This window comes from Perca fluviatilis, chromosome 6 (assembly GCF_010015445.1).
Source record: "Perca fluviatilis chromosome 6, GENO_Pfluv_1.0, whole genome shotgun sequence".
NCBI lineage: Eukaryota > Metazoa > Chordata > Actinopteri > Perciformes > Percidae > Perca > Perca fluviatilis.
Genome location: NC_053117.1, coordinates 25,939,771 through 25,958,397, shown reverse-complemented (window position 1 = coordinate 25,958,397; position 18,627 = coordinate 25,939,771). Strand labels below are relative to the sequence as shown.

Sequence of the window (18,627 nt, the reverse complement as noted above, 5' to 3'; positions counted from 1 at the left end):
GGTTCCCCGAGCCTCACTTTGGGAACCAATTGTAGTATAGCCTATACCCAAGAGTGACTCAACCAACGCAGTTATATTAGAAATGGCTTGTTGGGTGGCACTGCTTCGTTTAATCAACTCCACAGGACTCTGAGGTGTCCAGCTGAGAGTGCTGAGCTGATGCCATCTGCTTTGCAGTAAACATTTCATTCCAGGGCACTGAACAAAGCTATTCAGTGATCATCACTGAATAGCATCATCATCATCATCATCATCATCCCCTTCAATATGTGGAACAGCACATTTGGCTGATCAATTCTTTTCAATTAAAAAGCCTGTGTGATCTCTATCTTTAGACTGTTCTTTACACCAGTTTTTTGATGAAACCTCCAACACCTGCAGTCATTTAGGGCAAATAAACGTTTTCACTGCAGCAGCTAGAGGTCGAGTAAGTTACGGAAGGGCACTGATACTCACATTTTAGCTTCTCAACCTGGTCACAAGCCTGCTCTCTGATTTTTTTTTTTGTTAGGTTAGGTTAAGGGTGTACAGGCTGAAATACAGCTGCAGTTTTGAGGCTTTGTGAAGATTTGTGTACAGTGCATGCTGCTGTGCTGTGTTTTATCATGGTCAGCCATGTCCTTAATAAAGTATCACCTTAAAGAAGGACTCACTCCCAGGTGTGAAGCAGTCATTACAACCATCACATAAGCATTGCAGTGAAAGTGAATCATCATTTCCTTATGAAATATGATCCAGTAAAATTATAAAGTCATACCTCTCCCTCAAAACCGACTGGGTAAATGCACTGTGTTACCTTCCACCTCTGCTCATTGTACGAGCTGCAGGGCAGGGGTGTACAGCTCTTCTTTTCTGCGCTCATGCATTTACGTCACTTGACTTCCATTTAAATTCCTCTGCACCCTGCAACACTTCCTCCCCCAAGAAGCACAGGCATCCATTCCGCAGCACACCTCATGATCTGTTGCCTACCTGGGATCAAGTGCTCAATTGTTCAATTATCGAGTGAAACCTACGTCATGCTGCTGTTTTACTGAGCCATAAATTAAACAGTAACAGAGTTTATCCCGTGGTGTTTGCGGCCTCTGTGATATAAACTCCTCACACAAACAAACAACACACACACACACACACACACACACACACACACACACACACACACACACACACACACACACACACACACACACACACACACACACACACACACACACACACACACACATTCACCAGCCTACACATGGACACACACAATCTTATGAATGGTGTGTGGGTAGGAGATCCTGTTTACTTGTTTTTGTAGTGCGTCCCCCACGCATTGCTGCTTTAATGAGAGAGAAACCCAGCTAGCCACCAATGGAATTACATTCGGGAGCCCTGCTCTCTGATTGTGTGACCTGAAGCAGCAGCCAATAATGGTTTGTACATTTTCCGCTCCACGCTACACATTCTAAATATAAAGGGAAAGAGAATAAAGCTTTTAGCGGGAGAGTGCACTCCAATCAAGTGTCTCTGTTTCCATGGGTGAACTGTGCTTAGTAACATACTGAAAATGCATTCTGGGGGAGAGGGGTGTGTCACTGATGCCAAGGTTATAGTGAACAGCACACAGCGTTCAGTGCACAGTACATCGCTTCTGAATCGTTGTTGTGTAAGAGCATGTGGTATACACACATATATACACACACACACACACACACACACACACACACACACACACACACACACACACACACACACACACACACACACACACACACACACACACACACACACACACAGTAAACAAATCTGGAGGAAATTCTTCCTTCATGGATCACGCACAGTTGATCAGTAATTCTTGCTTGAAATCCACCCTGTAACTAGTCTGTTAAAAGGCATCCACTCTTTGAGTAAACTTTTCCCATTCAAAACACCTCCTGAAGTCTCTTGGTACAGGAAGATTTAACACAACTAAGAAGAAGTGAAGAAAAATTGTCTTTAAGACGGTTTCCCAAATGAGTGCCAAATAACTGCAGGTCAGCAGTGTTGTGGTGGGAGTCTGTGCACATTATGTTTCAGGTCCAAATCAATTATAGCATAGTATCTGCCCTTTGGATGCTTTCACTTTTTTTTTTTTACTTACTGGCTTGCTTCTGCCTCCTGTTTTTGTGCGTGCATGCTCATGCACCTACCTTTGTGAGGCCCAGTTTGCTTTTTTTATTTTTTAAATTGAGAGTTTGGAAACTAGGTACATTTTGGACAGCAATTAAAAATTGGAATAAAGTTTAGCTTATGTGAAGATACTGTTTGGGGTTAGGCATGTAGTTGTGATGTTAAAAGTTACCGTTGGGGACAAAGGCAGCTGTTCCAAACCTTTTTTGGCTTTTGAAGTAAAGTCTGATCAAAGTCTACTTGCACTTGTCACAGGTTGCAAACATGAGTTGCAAACATATCAACCAAATAGAGATTTTTGGGGATTTAGAGGGCTGAAGAGGTAAAATGACTCAGTATTTCACAATAAAAACAAAGATTGGAAAAAGAAGTATGAAAAATATACATAGTAGAATATGTTTTTATTTAATTTCCTATCTGTTCATATTGTTGTGACTCTTCCACTGGACTCATTGGAATACATGATATCAGTGAGTGCCCTCAGTGGTACAGGGTGAGAGTGTGTGTAACCTGCAAGCAATTACATGGAGCACTCCCAGATGGTCACACAGTCATTTTCCTGACTGCATTTGTAATGATGACAACTGCTGCATGTGTGTGTGTGTGTGTTGTATCACCACATTATAATTCCCCCAGCTAAAAATATAATTAGCAATTTTCTCTTAATGGGATTTCTTGTTGAAATTGAGTGACACAATCTTCAGCTGTGAATAGCAAATATTGTTGTGTGTGATCTCTGTGCAAATGCCTAACCTTTTCTTTTTGTACATACAGTACAGGCACATGCACACACAAACACATTTGCACACACCAAAGGGAGTTACTGCCACAGCTTAATGTAATATGCTTGATCCTGACACTAGTTCAATGTGGACGCAGAGTGTGAGTAATGGTTGGAGTCTGTTTTCATTAAGGAGCCTGACCGACTGACAGAGAAGGAGCTGAATGCAGCAAACGAAATGAGAAAGACATTCAAATTTAAGTAGGAGGAACAGTCTGTTTCCAGTGATAGATAAATGACCAAGTGAGATGATACCAAAAGTAATTTAAATGTGTTAATAGACAACAATGCATTAGGAAACAGCACAGATAGAAAGTGAGCAATAAAGTGAGGGATGGAGGAAAGAAAGAGTGAGAGGGTACTTAAGGACCGGAGCGAGCTGTTCTAAGAGACAGGATAAGCAGGAATAGACTATTATGAGAGGAAAGAGAGGAACATGCCTTTCAACGGACAGGAAAATCTCTATCATCTGCAGGCCTTAGCACTGAGAGGGCACACCTCATCCTCTCTCTGCCCTCCTCTGTCCATCCTCTCTCCCTCAAAACAGTGTTAACATAGAAACGCATGTATTGACATGTTCAATTGAGGCAGCGGAAAAAAACTTTTTTGTCACTGTTTCCACCTCTCTTTTTCCTTTTTTCCCCAATTTCAATCCATCTCTCTCTCTTTATCTTTGTTTCTCTCCCTCCCCCTCTCTCTCCTTCTCTCTCTCTCTCTCTCTCTCTCTCTCTCGATTCAGTTTCAATTCAAAGGGGTTTTACTGGTATGGGAAACAGACATTTACATTGCGGGTCAAAGTGTAAAATAAAAACAAATAATACAGTAAGTAAAGATGAACTAGAGTGAAGTGTAAACAGAGCTGTGTTGTAATCAAATTATATAAATGGAAATGGTTTAACTAGTTTAACTTAAGATCACTCTGAGATGAACACAGTGTCTCTCTCTCTTAGCCGTGTGTGTGTGTGTGTGTGTGTGTGTGTGAGTGTGAGTGAGAGAGAGAGGTATACATGTGGCATTTCTGTGTTATCTTCATAATAAAAAGGCTGCCAGAGTTAATAAACAGTCTACAGGCGCCATCTGTTGGATATTTTTTAATTACCTTTCTGGTCTTTTCAAAAGTTGTCACTAGAGAGCAGCACTGTCTCACTACAAACTAATATCCAGTGCTTGGAAGCTGGTTAGGTGTTAATACAGCAGCGGTGGAGGTGGTATTCAGATCCTTTACTTACAGTACTGTAAAAACACTAATACCACACTGTAAAAATACAAGTAAGAGTCCTGCATTGAAAATGTTACTTTAGTAAAAGTATGTAAGGAAAATGTACTCAAAGCAAAAGTACTTAATGCAGAAAAACATCCCATGGTGGCAATTCATTTCTATCAATTAAATAATATAATAATTGATAATTAAAAGCTGTGTATTCTGTTGGGTAGTTTAACTGTAGAGTAACTAGCAACTAAAGCTGTCAGTTTTTAATTGTAGTAAAAAATTACAATATTCCTTCTGAAATGTAGTAGAGGTAGAAAGCAACATGAAAAGAAAGGACTCAAGTACTCAAATTTGTACTTAAGTACAGTAACTTGAGTAACTATACTTAGTTGCATCCCACCACTGTACATGTAGTCATTTTTCTTTTGAAACTACCTACAGTGGTGGAAGAAGTACTCCAATCCTCTACTTTAAATATACCAGTACAACAATGTAAAAATACCCCAAGTAAGTCCTGTATTCAATATCCTTCTGTAAAAGTAAGTATTATCAGCACAGTGTACTTAAAGTAATACAAGTGTAATTGTACTGACATATGATTGTATATTACATTATTAGATTGTTCATTCTGTTGCATGAACGTGTACGCAACTGAAAGCTACACTTAATGGAAATATCCATTCAAATTTGTTAGATTTTATGCATATACTTCAATTGATGTAAACCGAATGTGACTGTGAAAGTGAGAGTTTCAGCTGAAGTGAAGTCTTGATCAAACTCCAAGTTTTTCTTTCTGCTCTCTGTCTGGAAAACTGTGGCTAATGGAAGGAAGAAGCCAAGTATAACAGTTATGCTCGTGTACATTTTGGGCAATGGATACTTACAAATGAGAGGACGCAGTTTATTTTAGCTATTGCTATGACAAGTGTGGCTGGCATAATTTGCATCCCGGGATGAGATTAGTGGTAGTTCTTTGTCATCTCTGCCAAGTTGACTGCATTTTGTTTATGCTGTTCGTCATACAAGATATAACAATTTAATGTTCAAAATAGTGTGACTGATTGAGTGAAAATTCATGGAAAGGAGACCTTTACCCATGATAACATAAGTTAACTGTGCATGATATTCTTGTGACCTATGGTTACTCTGACAAACAGCCGTTTGAACGTAGATCGATGTGGATGTGAGAATAGTAAACTGGAATCTTGCAAAATGCGGAACCACTATTTGGTCAAACTAAAGCCACATGCAGTATGTAACAAGAATGTATTGTTGGTATGCTTATGGGGTTACAAGTCTATGGGAGTAGTTCTTTAGTCGACTTTCTAAACTTCGGGATTATAAACATCCGCTACGGCTGTCAGCTCTTTTGCAAGCGTATCGCTGAAAAAAAAATCCTTGTCTAGCAAGTTGAGGAAGTGGATGTGAAATTTATGTCAGTGATTAGGTCAAAAAGGACTTCAGACTGTACAACCCATTCTCTGTGGATAATCCTCCAAAACACTCAGCAATGCAATGTTTTAATACCTTCTGGTTTAGCAAGATCAGAGTGTGAACTTATGAATTTGTATTTGTTAACTATATATTTTCTGTATCTTTTAGGATATAAGAAGTGAAATTTGTGTCACAGCACGTATGAAATAAGGACATTATGCATGAGTAAACAGACTAAGTGTGTTCTCCAGCATGTTTTTATTTTAGTGGAAAAAACAGCAGGAATCAGCCAAACTTTAAAGTGCAGTAATGGACAGTAATAATGCTACACTGTCATAACAACTGTTGAAATAAATAAAAACAAAAATTCTATTACATACATAATAAAAAAAATAAAAAAAAAACATCTTCCAGCTTGAGTTTACCAAGTGTAATCCATCTCAGGAAACAGAATGCAATGACACAAACAGTGGTTAGTGCATTTTTTTTTATAAAGTAGACAATACAACTTGAGATTCATCCAGTATTGCCTTAAGTAGTTAACACAGTGTTGTCTCATAAAAAGATCTGTCATGTCACAGTGGTCGTAAATGTGAAGAAATATAAGACAGTCCTTGCAAAAGATCAGGCACATAAGTTAAACAAAAACACACACACACACACACACACACACACACACACACACACACACACACACACACACACACACACACACACACACACACACACACACACACACACACACACACACACACACACACACACACACACACACAGGGAAATTACCTCATAGCTGCTCCAACTTGCTGGCTCAGAATCACAATTGTTCATAACAAGTTTATATTGCTAAATGCCGTTTGTCAGTTTCTCCTAAAAAGTAGGAGTTCAGATCCACTGGCCATGTGATGCCAGCAGCACAATTAGCTTTTCTCTGAATGTACAAAGCATATACTTCTGAAATATACTAGTTTCAATAGTACAAACAGTACATACAAGTGCTGATAACGGCTGATAAAGTCAACGCCTGCAAGAGGCAGGAGAATGAATTGAAAAGAATGCGACCTGTGGTCTTCATCCATGGCAGAGCACATCAGTCTCAAACTGCAGCAGCTGTCCCATGAAGGCCAGGTTGGGGGAGATGACCTGACGCCGCTGCTTCACAAAGTCAAAGGCCTCATCCAGCTTGACACGCTGCGTGTGCATGAGGTAGGCCAGACATATGGTGGCAGAGCGGGAGATACCCGCCTGGCAATGCACCAGCACCCGACCACCACTCTGCTTCACCGAGTCTGTAGACAGGAAGAGGAAGGGAGATCAGCATATTGCGCTTCATTTCACATCAGTTTTTTTTTTTTTTTACATCATGGAGAATGTTTCACAAGCAGAAATACAAAAAAAGCTTTAAACTGAATGACTGAAGAAACAAACAACCTAGAAATAAAAATGCAGTCATAATTCACCATTACTGAAGTTATAAATCCACCTCTGTCTCCTACTGAACTAAACTTTACATGGTAAAAAAGGGGTCAAAAACAGGCAAAAGAAAATAATAAGATGCTAATAAATTTCTCTTCTGCATCTCGTGTAGAGTAATCCAGTTGTTTTGTAATCAGACGATTACACTGTTGGTCCGTAAATCTAAGCTACAGAATGGATTATAGTGTACAAGCTGCTTAGAGAAATGTTTTGGATAATTCATGTTTCATCAAGAGTGTAAAAAAATGACTCACTCAACTAAGAGGAGACTAATTCACTGTGTGTTTGGTGGGTCTACTGACTTTGTTACATAACTGTGAGCAAATGATGACTGAAGTTCCATCTTAAGGTTACGCTTTACACAGGTTGGGAGCTGTGGATGTTTAGGGGAGAAACTCACCGATGAAGGCAATGGCTGTGGAGAAGCAGGCTCTGATGTCAGCAGCTAGGCTGTCCTCCACAGTGAGCCGCAGGTACTGAAACTCCCCCTCATAGAAGTTAGGGCATGTGGAGGAAACGTTGAGCACAGCTGTGATGCCCGCAGCTGCGAGGGTCTCTCTGCGTGAGGAGTGGATGGCACTGCCCAAAAACAGGAAGGGCAGCAGCTCCACTGGACCACCCTGCAATTTACAAATTCAAGACAGAGTCCATGTTTAAAACCAAGAATAATAACTAAGCATTTTGGTCTTTTTATGCTATCAAATTTTAGATTTTTCTTTTTAATTCAAACTCTTTAACATTAAGTTGTTAAGGGTTTAGCTTACCTGATCATATGCTGGGGTCCTCCGACCTGTCACTGTTTGCTCTGGTTCCACTGCATAGAGGGGATTGCTGGCTGAGCTGTAACAGAACTCTGGATAGGCCTCTGAAAATCCCTCAAATCCACCTAAATGGAGGTCACACAGTATTAGCTAAAGTCATCTTTTTATCTTTTATATATATATATATATATATATATATATATATATATATATATATATATATATATATATATATATATATATATATGCTATGGGCCTATGATTTAAATTACAAGTTCATCAGTTTGTTTAACCTTTAGGTTTGAGTATGGAGATTAAACAAGTTACACTCTTACATAAAAAAAATACTTACATTAGCTCAGCTTACATATGATCAGTGCATAGGTATTAGTAAACACATAAGTAGCTCATGTTTTGAGTTTTTGAAGTCAGAAAACTGCAAAAACTCAAATTCAACAGCCTGAAAGGCCACATTTTGGTGCATCAAGGTAGACTGAAAAAGCCTAATTACCTTGCAGAAAGCAGATCTGCGTCTGAACTTCGTTTTGCAGGGCGGTGAGCAGCATCTGGGCCACGCTCTCTGCCTTCAGCTCGGCCACGGAGCGGCTGCTCTCATCCACCACCACCACCACCGGGGAGAACTCCCCGCGGCGCAGCCGGCCCAGCAGCGCCTTGTCCGGGATGAGCCACTCCAGAGCCACCACCGAGCTCTTGGATCTACGACGCAGCATTGAGTTCCAGTTGACGTTTCGGGACTCGCAAATGTGCGTTAAAGAAAAATCGAGGAAAGGTCTGCAGTCGAGCACCACACAGCCAGCAGAGGTGTACTGTTCCCGGGGGGTCCTGAGTATGTGAACCAGCTCATTGCCACTTATTTCCAAAGGCTCACTGCTTGAAGTCATGGCTGAAAAAAAGTCTATTTAAAACAAGTTAAAACTAATAAATAATAAGCAAGACCTATTTGTTTTTAACAACTAAAATAGGCTCTCAAAAAATAAAAAGATAAATCCGTGTTAAGTGTTTTTCTGTGCGAATTTTAAGATAATAAAGAACTTTTGGAGATGATTTTAAAATCTACTGTAAATATATTTAGAGAGCACGTGTTGAATTCTCCGTCAGGTCTGTTAAAATCATCTTTACTGTAGCTTGAGTTTCACTTGTTCATTGATAACAGCTGTGAGAGGGGCGGGGTCACCGCGGCCCCTCCTTTGTTTTCCACAGAAGGAACAACGTCACAAGCGGAACGACCATATATGGCCTGACCGTCACTCCTCATATGGACACTGACGTCAAGTCTGATTTTCCTACCGCGCACTTGGTCTTCTGGGGTTATCCCGTTGTTTTTGTGTTGAATGAGGACGTTAAAACCCAACCTAGATTAAACCTGAGCTTCTCTATGCCCCTTCTGCTTTCATGTAGAACACACACTAAAGTAACACATTCTTCCTCTCAATGACTTCCCTTTGGTTATTGCTTTTTACCTTGAGGAAAAGTGAAATGTTGCACTGATAAAATACCAGAACAAGTTTGAATTGCTTTGTTGCTGCTCTGCTCGGAAATCTACAGCACATGTATCTTTCTTCTCTATGACAGTATAGTCTATTACACAGCACAACAAATAAAATCCCTGCCTCACAATAAAACAGCTGCACGGTGCACTGGATATCATTTTTTCATTAATAATGTTAAATAGTAAAGATGACACATTACAAGGTTCTTTGTAAGAAAACGATGAATCGGAGACACTTGGTAGGGTGTATTCCTGTTAAAAAGGTTAGACTCAGGAAGCCACGTTGGCTTTTTCTTGGTGACCTTAAAGTTTCTTTAAAGTTAGAACTGTTATTTAACATGAGTGACTTCTCTTTTTTGTAGTTTAATCTTCCGGTTTTAAGTCTGTTTCCTGATGAAACTGATTTGTGTTTTGAGTGTTAAACTTGCTTTGAAACTTTGATTGTTGCTTATTTAGTTGTGAATATTTAGTGAAACACCTTAGAGTTGAAGTTTTAAAGGCTTAAAGTACACATCAAGAGCGGTCTTTTTGTGCTTTTACTTGAGTAGTTTTCAATACAAGTTGTCTCAATTCTAAATGAGTAATATTTAAGTCCAGTAATTCTAAATGAGTAGGATATTGTAGATTTCTTTCCACCACTGGATAACATTGTCCTGTAATCTACAGAAAAATGTCATTTATGTACAATGTGTAGTGTGGGACCGTATATCAAAGTTGATCTCTGATCATCTGATATCTTTGTCCTAATTTCCTCACAACCCACATTCAAATTACTTTGCCTTCCCACGTACTTCTCCCACTCAAACCTCTGACACCACTTTCTTCATGTTCCCACTTCCCTTCTTTCCCTCACCGCTGCCTGCAGGCCCCTCAGCAGCACTCCCACTTTGTCATGCTCTCTCCCTGCTGAGGCTGCAAATTCACTCCACACACACACATATGCACAGACACACACTTTGGTGCACAGTACATCATGGCTGTCAGCAGAGCCGCTGAGCATGCATTTACTGTAGCCTCAATCTGCACTTTGGGCTTGAACACACACATATAAACCCACAGTGAAGTGATGAGGTCTGTTGAGTTGGACGAGTGTGACGTGTCTCTGTGTGAGGGAGTCTTAAAGAATGGTTTCTTTTTTTAACATTCGCCCCCATCTCAGCAGCCCGACAGGAAAAAGCACTGTACATACATCCTGTCACCATCCATGCAGGCCTCAACATCCACACACACACACACACACACACCCTCATACTGTATCATCACAACCCAAGCTACATTCGTCATAGCTCATAACCCAAACTGACTAAACCTGATGTTTATCAGAAATTTCCCTAAAAAACCTGAGCGCTGATTGATTTCAGAGGTGATTTATTTACTGTTCCTGGATGTGAAGACTCATACATGAATCGATCACTCGCTTTTACTTTCATTTGGTTCAGTGGTTTCATCATCTTTCCTATGTTAACACATCAGAGCGTCATGGTTGGAGGGAATCAGCCAATAATACATCTGGCCTGACGCAATTGGTGTGAATTAGTTGTTGTTGATGATGACGACTTTCTGCTATCCTATCACAGGAAGTTTGACTTTTACATTGAAAGCAAGCTAGGTGCTGACAATAGCACAATTTATGAAAGACGAAAAAAGGCAAGCGTGAGCAGGAATATGACATGTGACAGAAAGAGGTGACTATCTTTTGAATCAACTTGTGGCATCAAAATCTACAGAGAGCATACTGTAGGCAGACGGGAAACAGAATTAAAGTCTGGTGATCGTGTTGCAAGAAAACGGTGACATTATAAATAATGCAAAAAATTATTATTCAGTCTCTGAATGAATATATAGATACATACATAAACATTTAATGAAACCCTGATGAAAACATCTGCTGCTATCTTTTACCCTGTCACGTCTCCCCCCTCCTCCCACAGGGGGATTATCCAGGATTAATTGGATGACTGGGGCTTTTAATCTCTGAAAAAAAAAACACTTTAATCCGGGAGATTTACCTCATCCCTTATTCCTCTCAAAAACTCCCACCATCACTCCATTCAGGGGGAACGTGACCCTGCTGGGGTGAGATCATTCATGTGTTCTGACAAGCTGGTGCTTAATGTTATGGAAAGTTGACGGTTTCTGGGGGATTTTTAGTGTGTGTGTGTGTGTGTATGTGTGTGTATATAAGTGTGGGTGTTGCACGCTCTAGTTTTCTTACACCACAAACATTCTTTTTTCTGAGTGAGATCGTAGTGTTTAAATTCACCATGATTCACATTGACAATCCTAGTTCATCATTTAGGACAAACAATATATTTATCAAAAACATTTAGACACCCTTTGTGCCTCATCATGTAGCTAACAGCTTTTCTCACTTCTGTGTTATTTCTAGACATGACTTAGCACTTTGTGTTGGGGAATTTATTCAGCCACTGAGAGAAATATCCAACATGAAGCGAGTAAAACCTCCCTAGCATTTACTGTATGTGTGTATGTACTGTATACAGTATTTGCATCACACTGTGTTATGTGTGTTTTTTCCCTCCTTCCTCCTTCTGCTCGGCTCCTCAGCGGCTCTCCTCTGACTCATCATCATTCTACAAAGATCATAAACACAGTAATGCAAATGTTCCAGTCCCAACTTAACACAAACAAATAACAGAAAAACCTGTCCATCTATTCTGATTTTTGTGCTTAAGTAACTGACATCACTTCCTGGAAAAAGTGACCTATACTTTCAGAGCAAACAGCTTCATGGTGTAATCGGTTCAATTGTAAACAATAAACTTATTTATGAATCTATTGTAGCTTCATATGATGACATCTACCTAAGCTTCATATGTCATTATTCACTCCTCAAACTATATGACTACATGACCACTTCCTTCATCTCGCATCTTTTAGTTTGTCATGCTCTCTGACTGTTCCGTGTCACCTCTTTCACATCCACCCCTTCCTGCTAACCTCCACTCCTCTCTTTCTCTCCTCCACCCACTTATATTACTGTCTCTTACCCCAGGACAACTAGGAGGCCTACGCTCGCTGCCAGACTCAAAACAGTAACCATGACGATGGCTGGCACCAGCAGGCCTGCAGTAGGTTGAAAAGGTGAGTAGTTGTCTCCGTGGGGGAGTGAGGGCAGAGTGATCATGGGTCGGTGTGTTTGGTCAGGTAAATGGCAGACTGTGAAGGAGTATGGGAAAAAAAACAGAGAGATGAGCTCTTAGAGTTGTAGAACAATATTTGTCTATAGGAAAATATAGAGGCAGGACATTACACCTTTCAGTTTAGAAGTAGTTTTTATGCATCCTCTGATTGGGATTATTTTGTAAGGCAATTTCATTTGCGGTATTCTGTATAGCACATTTCAATAGAGTTAAACCTAATATGCTTTGTATTAAAATCCATACAGCAATAAGGAACATGTACGGAAGAAAAGACTACATAAAATACAAGAAAGCTCACACAGCGATACAAGGAGAAAAACCACCAACACACAAATATATTGACACACCTTGCCCTCCACCCCACAAATACAAACATAGGCAGTAACTAATTATAAGCCTTTAGTTTACCTTTTGAACATGTAGTAAGTTAAATTTCTTTGAAATGAACAGTTGTGCTTCTAATTTTGCTTGATATCTCATGGATATCCTTTAACATGGGCTGGAAGACTAACATTTAAAGGTCCAATGTGTAGGAACTTCTCCCATCTAGCGTTGAGATCATATATCACAATCAATTCTCTCACACCACGCAGTTCAAAGTATGTATTACAGCTACGGTAGCCTTCACGCTTCAAAAAGCCGGTCTCTTGCTCTTTTCAATATCCTTTTTCTTTTTCTGGACGAAGAAGAAGACTCCTGTTCCTGAAATTTGGATTTTGAATACATGTGGTCCTCCATGTTTCCTTCTTCAAACTTGCCGGGGCCGGGAAGCTCCGATACCCATTAGCAGCATTAGCAGCACATGTGAGTTCATCATGTGACAGCGAAAACGCAAAAGGCGGAGCAGTATGTCCTCTATGTCCCTTACCAGCTAACGTATTTAAAGATGGCGCATGAATATGGAGCGTCTATCCCAGTTCATGGAAATGCAAATGTAAAATTTCAAGCCAAAAGGAATACTTGGAATTGATGGTGGAGGTAAATATTCATGAAAAAGGACAAGTTTGTGAACAGGCAACACAGATTTTGATAATGAACAACTAAACACGTTACACACTGGACCTTTAAGGAGGACTTGTACACCAAGACCGACATTTGACTAATCTTACAGTTTTATAGCACACAGTTTTACAGATCTTAAAGTGTTTTATTTATTGCCAATTATTTAGAGTTGACAACTGTTTATTGGAGTATTTGTTCTGTTATGTGGCAACTATTAAAAAGTGCTGAATTAACTTGGATGTGATGTCTCCTTTTGCCCTTTCAGCATTAAATTGTCTGATCATTTTTCTGTGATGTCATGTCTAAAAGCTGCACTCTACCAGCGAGTAGGAAAGTGACTTGGTAGAAGACGGTTCCACTTTGATCTTGCAGAGAGCAGCGATATGTTCCTTGTTCATCCACATGCAGCTGATTTAAGACAACAGATGAGTCATCTGTCACTACCAAGGCTTTGAAGTCACGCTCGATCAGCTACACACACACACACACACACACACACACACACACACACACACACACACACACACACACACACACACACACACACACACACACACACACACACATTAGGAAGTAATAGTTGTAAGTTAGTGGGTATGAGACAGTAAATTTGTCTATTCATGATGATTCTGTACAGCTAAATAAGGAACAGAATATAATACAAGGGAATCAGGAAGTATGAAAAGTGCTTTTAAAGTGCTAAGCTACACATTTGAGAAAGAGCTAGTAATGACAAAGAGACCTTTTCAGTTGCTGGCACGCCGGGGACCCAGGAGTAGTGGTACTCTGGTCTTCCCAACAGAAGACGATGCCATGGAAGGAAACAGTTCAACACTGCCTGGCCTCCCTCCTCAGCCAGCACTGGGTACTCTGGAGAAAGGGTAAAAGGAGAGAAAAAGAGAGATGCTTCATTCATTTGTGTCAGGACAAATTGAATAATCTTTTTCGTTAGCCGTGCACATGGACTGGCAGCAGCAGTGCCTCGCTTAGGGAAACATTTTCACACGTGTGACAGCATGTGTCCGTGTACACTTAAATGGTGCACTCTCAGTACAGAGACTAGCCTTCACCCACTCACCAACATCATGTGCACGCATACACACTAACAAATAGATAAAAATATACCACCGCAGTCCAGCTGGCCAGAGGGAGAGCGACAGATGTATATCTTGTAGCGACAAGAGATGCAATCTATTACTCTTTGTTTCAAAAGACCTGAAAACCATAACACACACACACACACACACACACACACACACACACACACACACACACACACACACACACACACACACACACACACACACACACACACACACACACACACACACACACACACACACACACACACACACACACACACACTGTAAACATGTACTGAATATATAGTAAGTACACTTAGAAAGGGAAGGATCAGACAAACTTACCACACTTGTTGGGGCACAATCCTGAGGTAGAGACAAACAAATGATCTGTAACTAATGCATCTTGTACAAGACACTGACTTATACAAAGTGCCCTGCCTCAAACTGTGCAGAACACCCACTGTTATTCATGCCAATTACCATCACGAATAAATGTGTCCAAGTGTTTTTCTAGGATTTTCCTGCCCTTCTCCAGGATCTGAATGGCTTCAAATGTTACAGATCCTTTAAAAAAAGAGGCAGGCATTATCTTAATATATGGTGGACTTTGATCTGATTACAGTGTCATATCTAAATGTATTCAGTGGTATACGAGGGAACACATTTGTTTCTCACCAGTGTGCTTGGTTTTCAAGAAGCGGTCAAATTCACTCTGGTACTCAGTTCTGGCTCTGTACAGAGTGGTGGGATCTGAGCAATAGGAAAGAGACAGTAATATTTAACTGATTTTAATATTTTACAGTTTAGGCATCTCACTTACGGTATACTTTAGTTCAGAACAAATAAGGGCCATAGCAGTAAAAGCTTTAATTGCCAAATCATAAAAAACTATAGTTGCCTGACACTATTAAAAAAAAAAAGAAAAGAAGTAAAAGAAGAGACAAGATATGAAATATAAGCTGTAGTAGGTAAATTATCAGCATACTCCACACTCATGCCATGTTGTTTCATGCTAAACCAGGTTTTGATCTCACCAATGACTCCCTTTCGCTCCCAGCTGGTCTCTCTGTAGGTCACGTATGCATGATCACAAATCTTTTTCATTTCAATCTGGTTGTTCACAGTGGGAGCAGACAGCACAAAGTCCTCGAGTAGGAGCCTGATCCTGCGGTCACACTGCAGACAGGCCTTGGCTGCAGGGACACAGCAGAGCAGGGACACCAGCACCAGCAGCATTTGCCCTATGTATCCTGAGCTTCCTGCACATCAGGATGAGTCACTTCGGCTCCTGTGATTTTTCACTTAGTGCAGTTTCTGAAACAGAGTTGCCAATTATTACTGCTGCTACAAACATCACTATTACTGCTACTACAACCAAAGATTACCCATCTCTGCTGCAACCCTGTTGCAATCACCAGAGACGGTTTAGTTACGGAGAATCTTTGTTATCACCACTCATACAGCTGCTCTTACAGCAGCAGGTACTTTTAATGTTTCTACTGCTACAGTACCACAAGTAATAGTGTAACTCCTATCACTTCTATTTTGACTTTTAGCATCAGGTCATAATTCCCATTGCCAAATAACCTATCAAAATTGCTGTTGGGTCCATGCTATCCTTTTTGTTTTGTTTTTCTGGGACAAGTTTACAGTACAGTATGTATAGTAAAGTGTTTTCTGTCAATTTGGTTGTGGTAATTTCATTTAACACAAATGTATTAAGGAATATGCACACATGTTTAGGGGCTGAAACTAACATTTACTTTTATTATTGATTAGTCTGCATTTTATTCATCAGATCAATCAATTATTTAAGGAAAGGTATCTGATCCAAGATGGACCCACAGATGGCTGCCTCACTGTTTTGGTGTGCATTGTTTTATATTGTACATATTTTTCTATAGTATTTGTTTTCTATTCTATATTTATGCTTTATTTTTATTTTCTCTCACTATGTTTATTGTTATGCATTAAAACACCACAGCAAATTCCTTGTATGTAAAAACCTGCTTGACAATAAACCTGATTTGATTTCACTTTCCCAAAGCTCAAGGTGACATTTTCCTATAACTGGTTCTGTGCGACTACAGTCAAAACCCACAATTATTCAGTTTATTAACACATTAGACAACAAAAGACTGAAAGTTGTAAATGTTTGGCATTTTTGCTAAAAGTGAATTAAATAATGACTTGATTAATTAAAAATGGTTGATTACAGTTCAGTATATCAACTAATGGATTAAAAGATTGATTGCTTTAGCTCTAACCATGTTAACCTAATATAAACAAGAACAAGCTAACTACACTTTGACTCATGACCACTCTACAAGTCCAAAAGATTAGGTCATGATATTGTACTGTAGAGAAGCAAAGTTCCCAACAACACTGCAGTTAAAATTAACTAACTAAAATTAACAAAGCCAACTTGACACTCAGTGAACCAGTTGGAAATCCAGCTTTGGCTGTCTAACGTTACTACTCTTACTTCTGCTACTGATTTACAAATACTTTTTCTACTGTTGCTAGAAATGTGCTAATAATATGAACAACAACACAATAGAATTTCTGCATGCCCAAAAAAGATAAACAAGGATACAAAGGAGCTCCTGCTTTACAATGCTCTTCCGTTGTCTCATTCAGCAGCCCCCATTCATTTATAACGTCTTGCTGCCACCCAGTGGTAGAAGGAAGCATGTCACAGTCATAACATTTGCTCTGGATCATCTCACCAGTGTAGCTGGTTTGTTCCATAGACAGTTAAAGACAGGACAGTTGTGCAATCTCGGTCCTGATCCAGGTGATGATTTGTTACCATAGACCAGTGGTTCTCAAGCTTTTTTCAATCATATAACCCCTTTGAACGGTTTCTTTTAAAGCCATGCAGGCCTATCCCCTAACCAGCGCGAATAATCTTTGGTAGAAAAAAAAAGTCTATAAAGAGGAACAATACAGCGATGTCAACGATAGATTTACTAAACAACAGCCTTTTACCTAGAAAACATTTAAATGCTAATGAAAAAATGCGACAAAAACTTTAAAAGAAAGACGGTAGAAAGAAGGCATAAATAGGTCGAAAATAGAAAATAAAAACTTCGGGAAAAAAAACACTAGCAAGAAGGAAGGCAACACTAGGGCGACAAAAGTGACAAAAAAAATCAAATAAGTGACAAACTTCGAAAAAAATGACAAAGACTTTGAAAAAAGAAGAAAACAACTTTGTAAAAAGAGACAAAAACTTTGAAGAAAAAAAAGGCAGTAGGAAAAAGTAAGGAAGAAAGGCAAGAATAGGTCAAAACAAGAGACAAAACCTTCAAAATAAGTTGACAAACTTTAAAAACAGTGACAAAACCTTTGAAAAAAACGACAAACTTGGAGAGAAAAAAGAGAGTAGAACTACAGCCTTGTAACTGAAAAACATTTTGCAAAAAATGTCACGTACCCCCTGCAGTCCTCCAAAATACCCCTAGGGGTACCTACCTACACGTATCCATTTGAGAAATACTGCCTGACTGTAAAAATAAGGTTGGCACCACACATTAGTCAAAATAAGGTTGGCACCACACATTAGCTAGTCAGATTCCGCTGTTAGCTAGCTAGCTAGCTAACTAACCTAGCGTTAGTCCCTAGGCCTACAACCGAAATAGAATGGTCTGTTCACCCTCCAAAGTAGTCAAAGACAATAAAAAATGCAGCTAGGTTCAGGTTAATAAAGGTTAATTAAAAACGATAAAAGATTAAATAACGTTACCACGAAGTGTTTGATATTTGAATTGTTTCCATGGGCAACGGTAGCACTTAATAAAAGTAAAAAGCTGCAGGCAATACTTTTAAAATAATGTTGATAATAGTTACATTTATCTATCTTATCTTTGCCCCGTGGATTCGAAAATGTAATTTTCTGACGGGAAACAAACTTGAAAGCTCTTGTAGCATTGGGAGTCTCTTTTTGGAAAGATACCTTATTCTCACACTACATTTCCCACAAGCCCATGAGTGACAGATAAATGGACGAATCGCTCGTTCCAGGGTTCCAGGGAAACGGCTCATCCA

The 18,627-nt window shown here is 39.6% G+C and overlaps 2 protein-coding genes across 11 annotated transcripts; both read right to left on the bottom strand.

Moving 5' to 3' along the window:
• Positions 1-5,818: 5,818 nt before the first annotated feature.
• dusp2 (dual specificity phosphatase 2) lies at positions 5,819-8,944 on the bottom strand. Its single transcript, XM_039802774.1, has 4 exons — positions 8,328-8,944; positions 7,820-7,941; positions 7,456-7,675; positions 5,819-6,868 (listed from the first exon to the last, which is right to left on the bottom strand). Exons 1-4 carry the CDS (start codon positions 8,716-8,718, stop codon positions 6,651-6,653), a joined length of 951 nt encoding a protein of 316 aa, XP_039658708.1. The 5' UTR covers positions 8,719-8,944; the 3' UTR covers positions 5,819-6,650.
• A 116-nt stretch (positions 8,945-9,060) lies between these two features.
• On the bottom strand, positions 9,061-18,622 carry LOC120560362 (izumo sperm-egg fusion protein 1). 10 transcript variants are annotated; one of them, XM_039802765.1, is made up of 11 exons: positions 18,326-18,525; positions 17,307-17,508; positions 15,612-15,891; positions 15,253-15,327; positions 15,058-15,141; positions 14,920-14,940; positions 14,618-14,707; positions 14,235-14,362; positions 13,813-13,963; positions 12,338-12,506; positions 9,061-11,920 (listed from the first exon to the last, which is right to left on the bottom strand). In XM_039802765.1, the coding sequence occupies exons 3-11, from the start codon at positions 15,811-15,813 to the stop codon at positions 11,839-11,841; spliced, it is 1,002 nt and encodes a 333-aa protein (XP_039658699.1). In that variant the 5' UTR covers positions 15,814-15,891; positions 17,307-17,508; positions 18,326-18,525; the 3' UTR covers positions 9,061-11,838. The 10 variants fall into 10 exon arrangements, with proteins under 10 accessions (XP_039658699.1, XP_039658700.1, XP_039658697.1 ...); XM_039802766.1 differs by lacking the exons at positions 17,307-17,508; positions 18,326-18,525 and adding an exon at positions 18,536-18,622; XM_039802763.1 differs by lacking the exon at positions 17,307-17,508 and having other exon boundaries at positions 18,430-18,534.
• Positions 18,623-18,627: the final 5 nt, after the last annotated feature.

Excerpts from the sequence above, each read along its gene's own strand:
- LOC120560362 (XM_039802766.1), bottom strand. The coding sequence starts at position 15,813 with ATGCTGCTGGTGCTGGTGTCCCTGCTCTGCTGTGTCCCTGCAGCCAAG. Across the intron at positions 14,708-14,919 it reads ATTGTGCCCCAACAAGTGTG|GTCTTTTGAAACAAAGAGTA; the intron begins GTAAGTTTGTCT and ends TATGGTTTTCAG. Across the intron at positions 13,964-14,234 it reads GCGTGCCAGCAACTGAAAAG|CTGATCGAGCGTGACTTCAA; the intron begins GTCTCTTTGTCA and ends GTGTGTGTGTAG.
- dusp2 (XM_039802774.1), bottom strand. The coding sequence starts at position 8,718 with ATGACTTCAAGCAGTGAGCCTTTGGAAATAAGTGGCAATGAGCTGGTT. Across the intron at positions 7,942-8,327 it reads GCAGATCTGCTTTCTGCAAG|GTGGATTTGAGGGATTTTCA; the intron begins GTAATTAGGCTT and ends ACCTCCATTTAG. Across the intron at positions 6,869-7,455 it reads CACAGCCATTGCCTTCATCG|ACTCGGTGAAGCAGAGTGGT; the intron begins GTGAGTTTCTCC and ends TCCTGTCTACAG.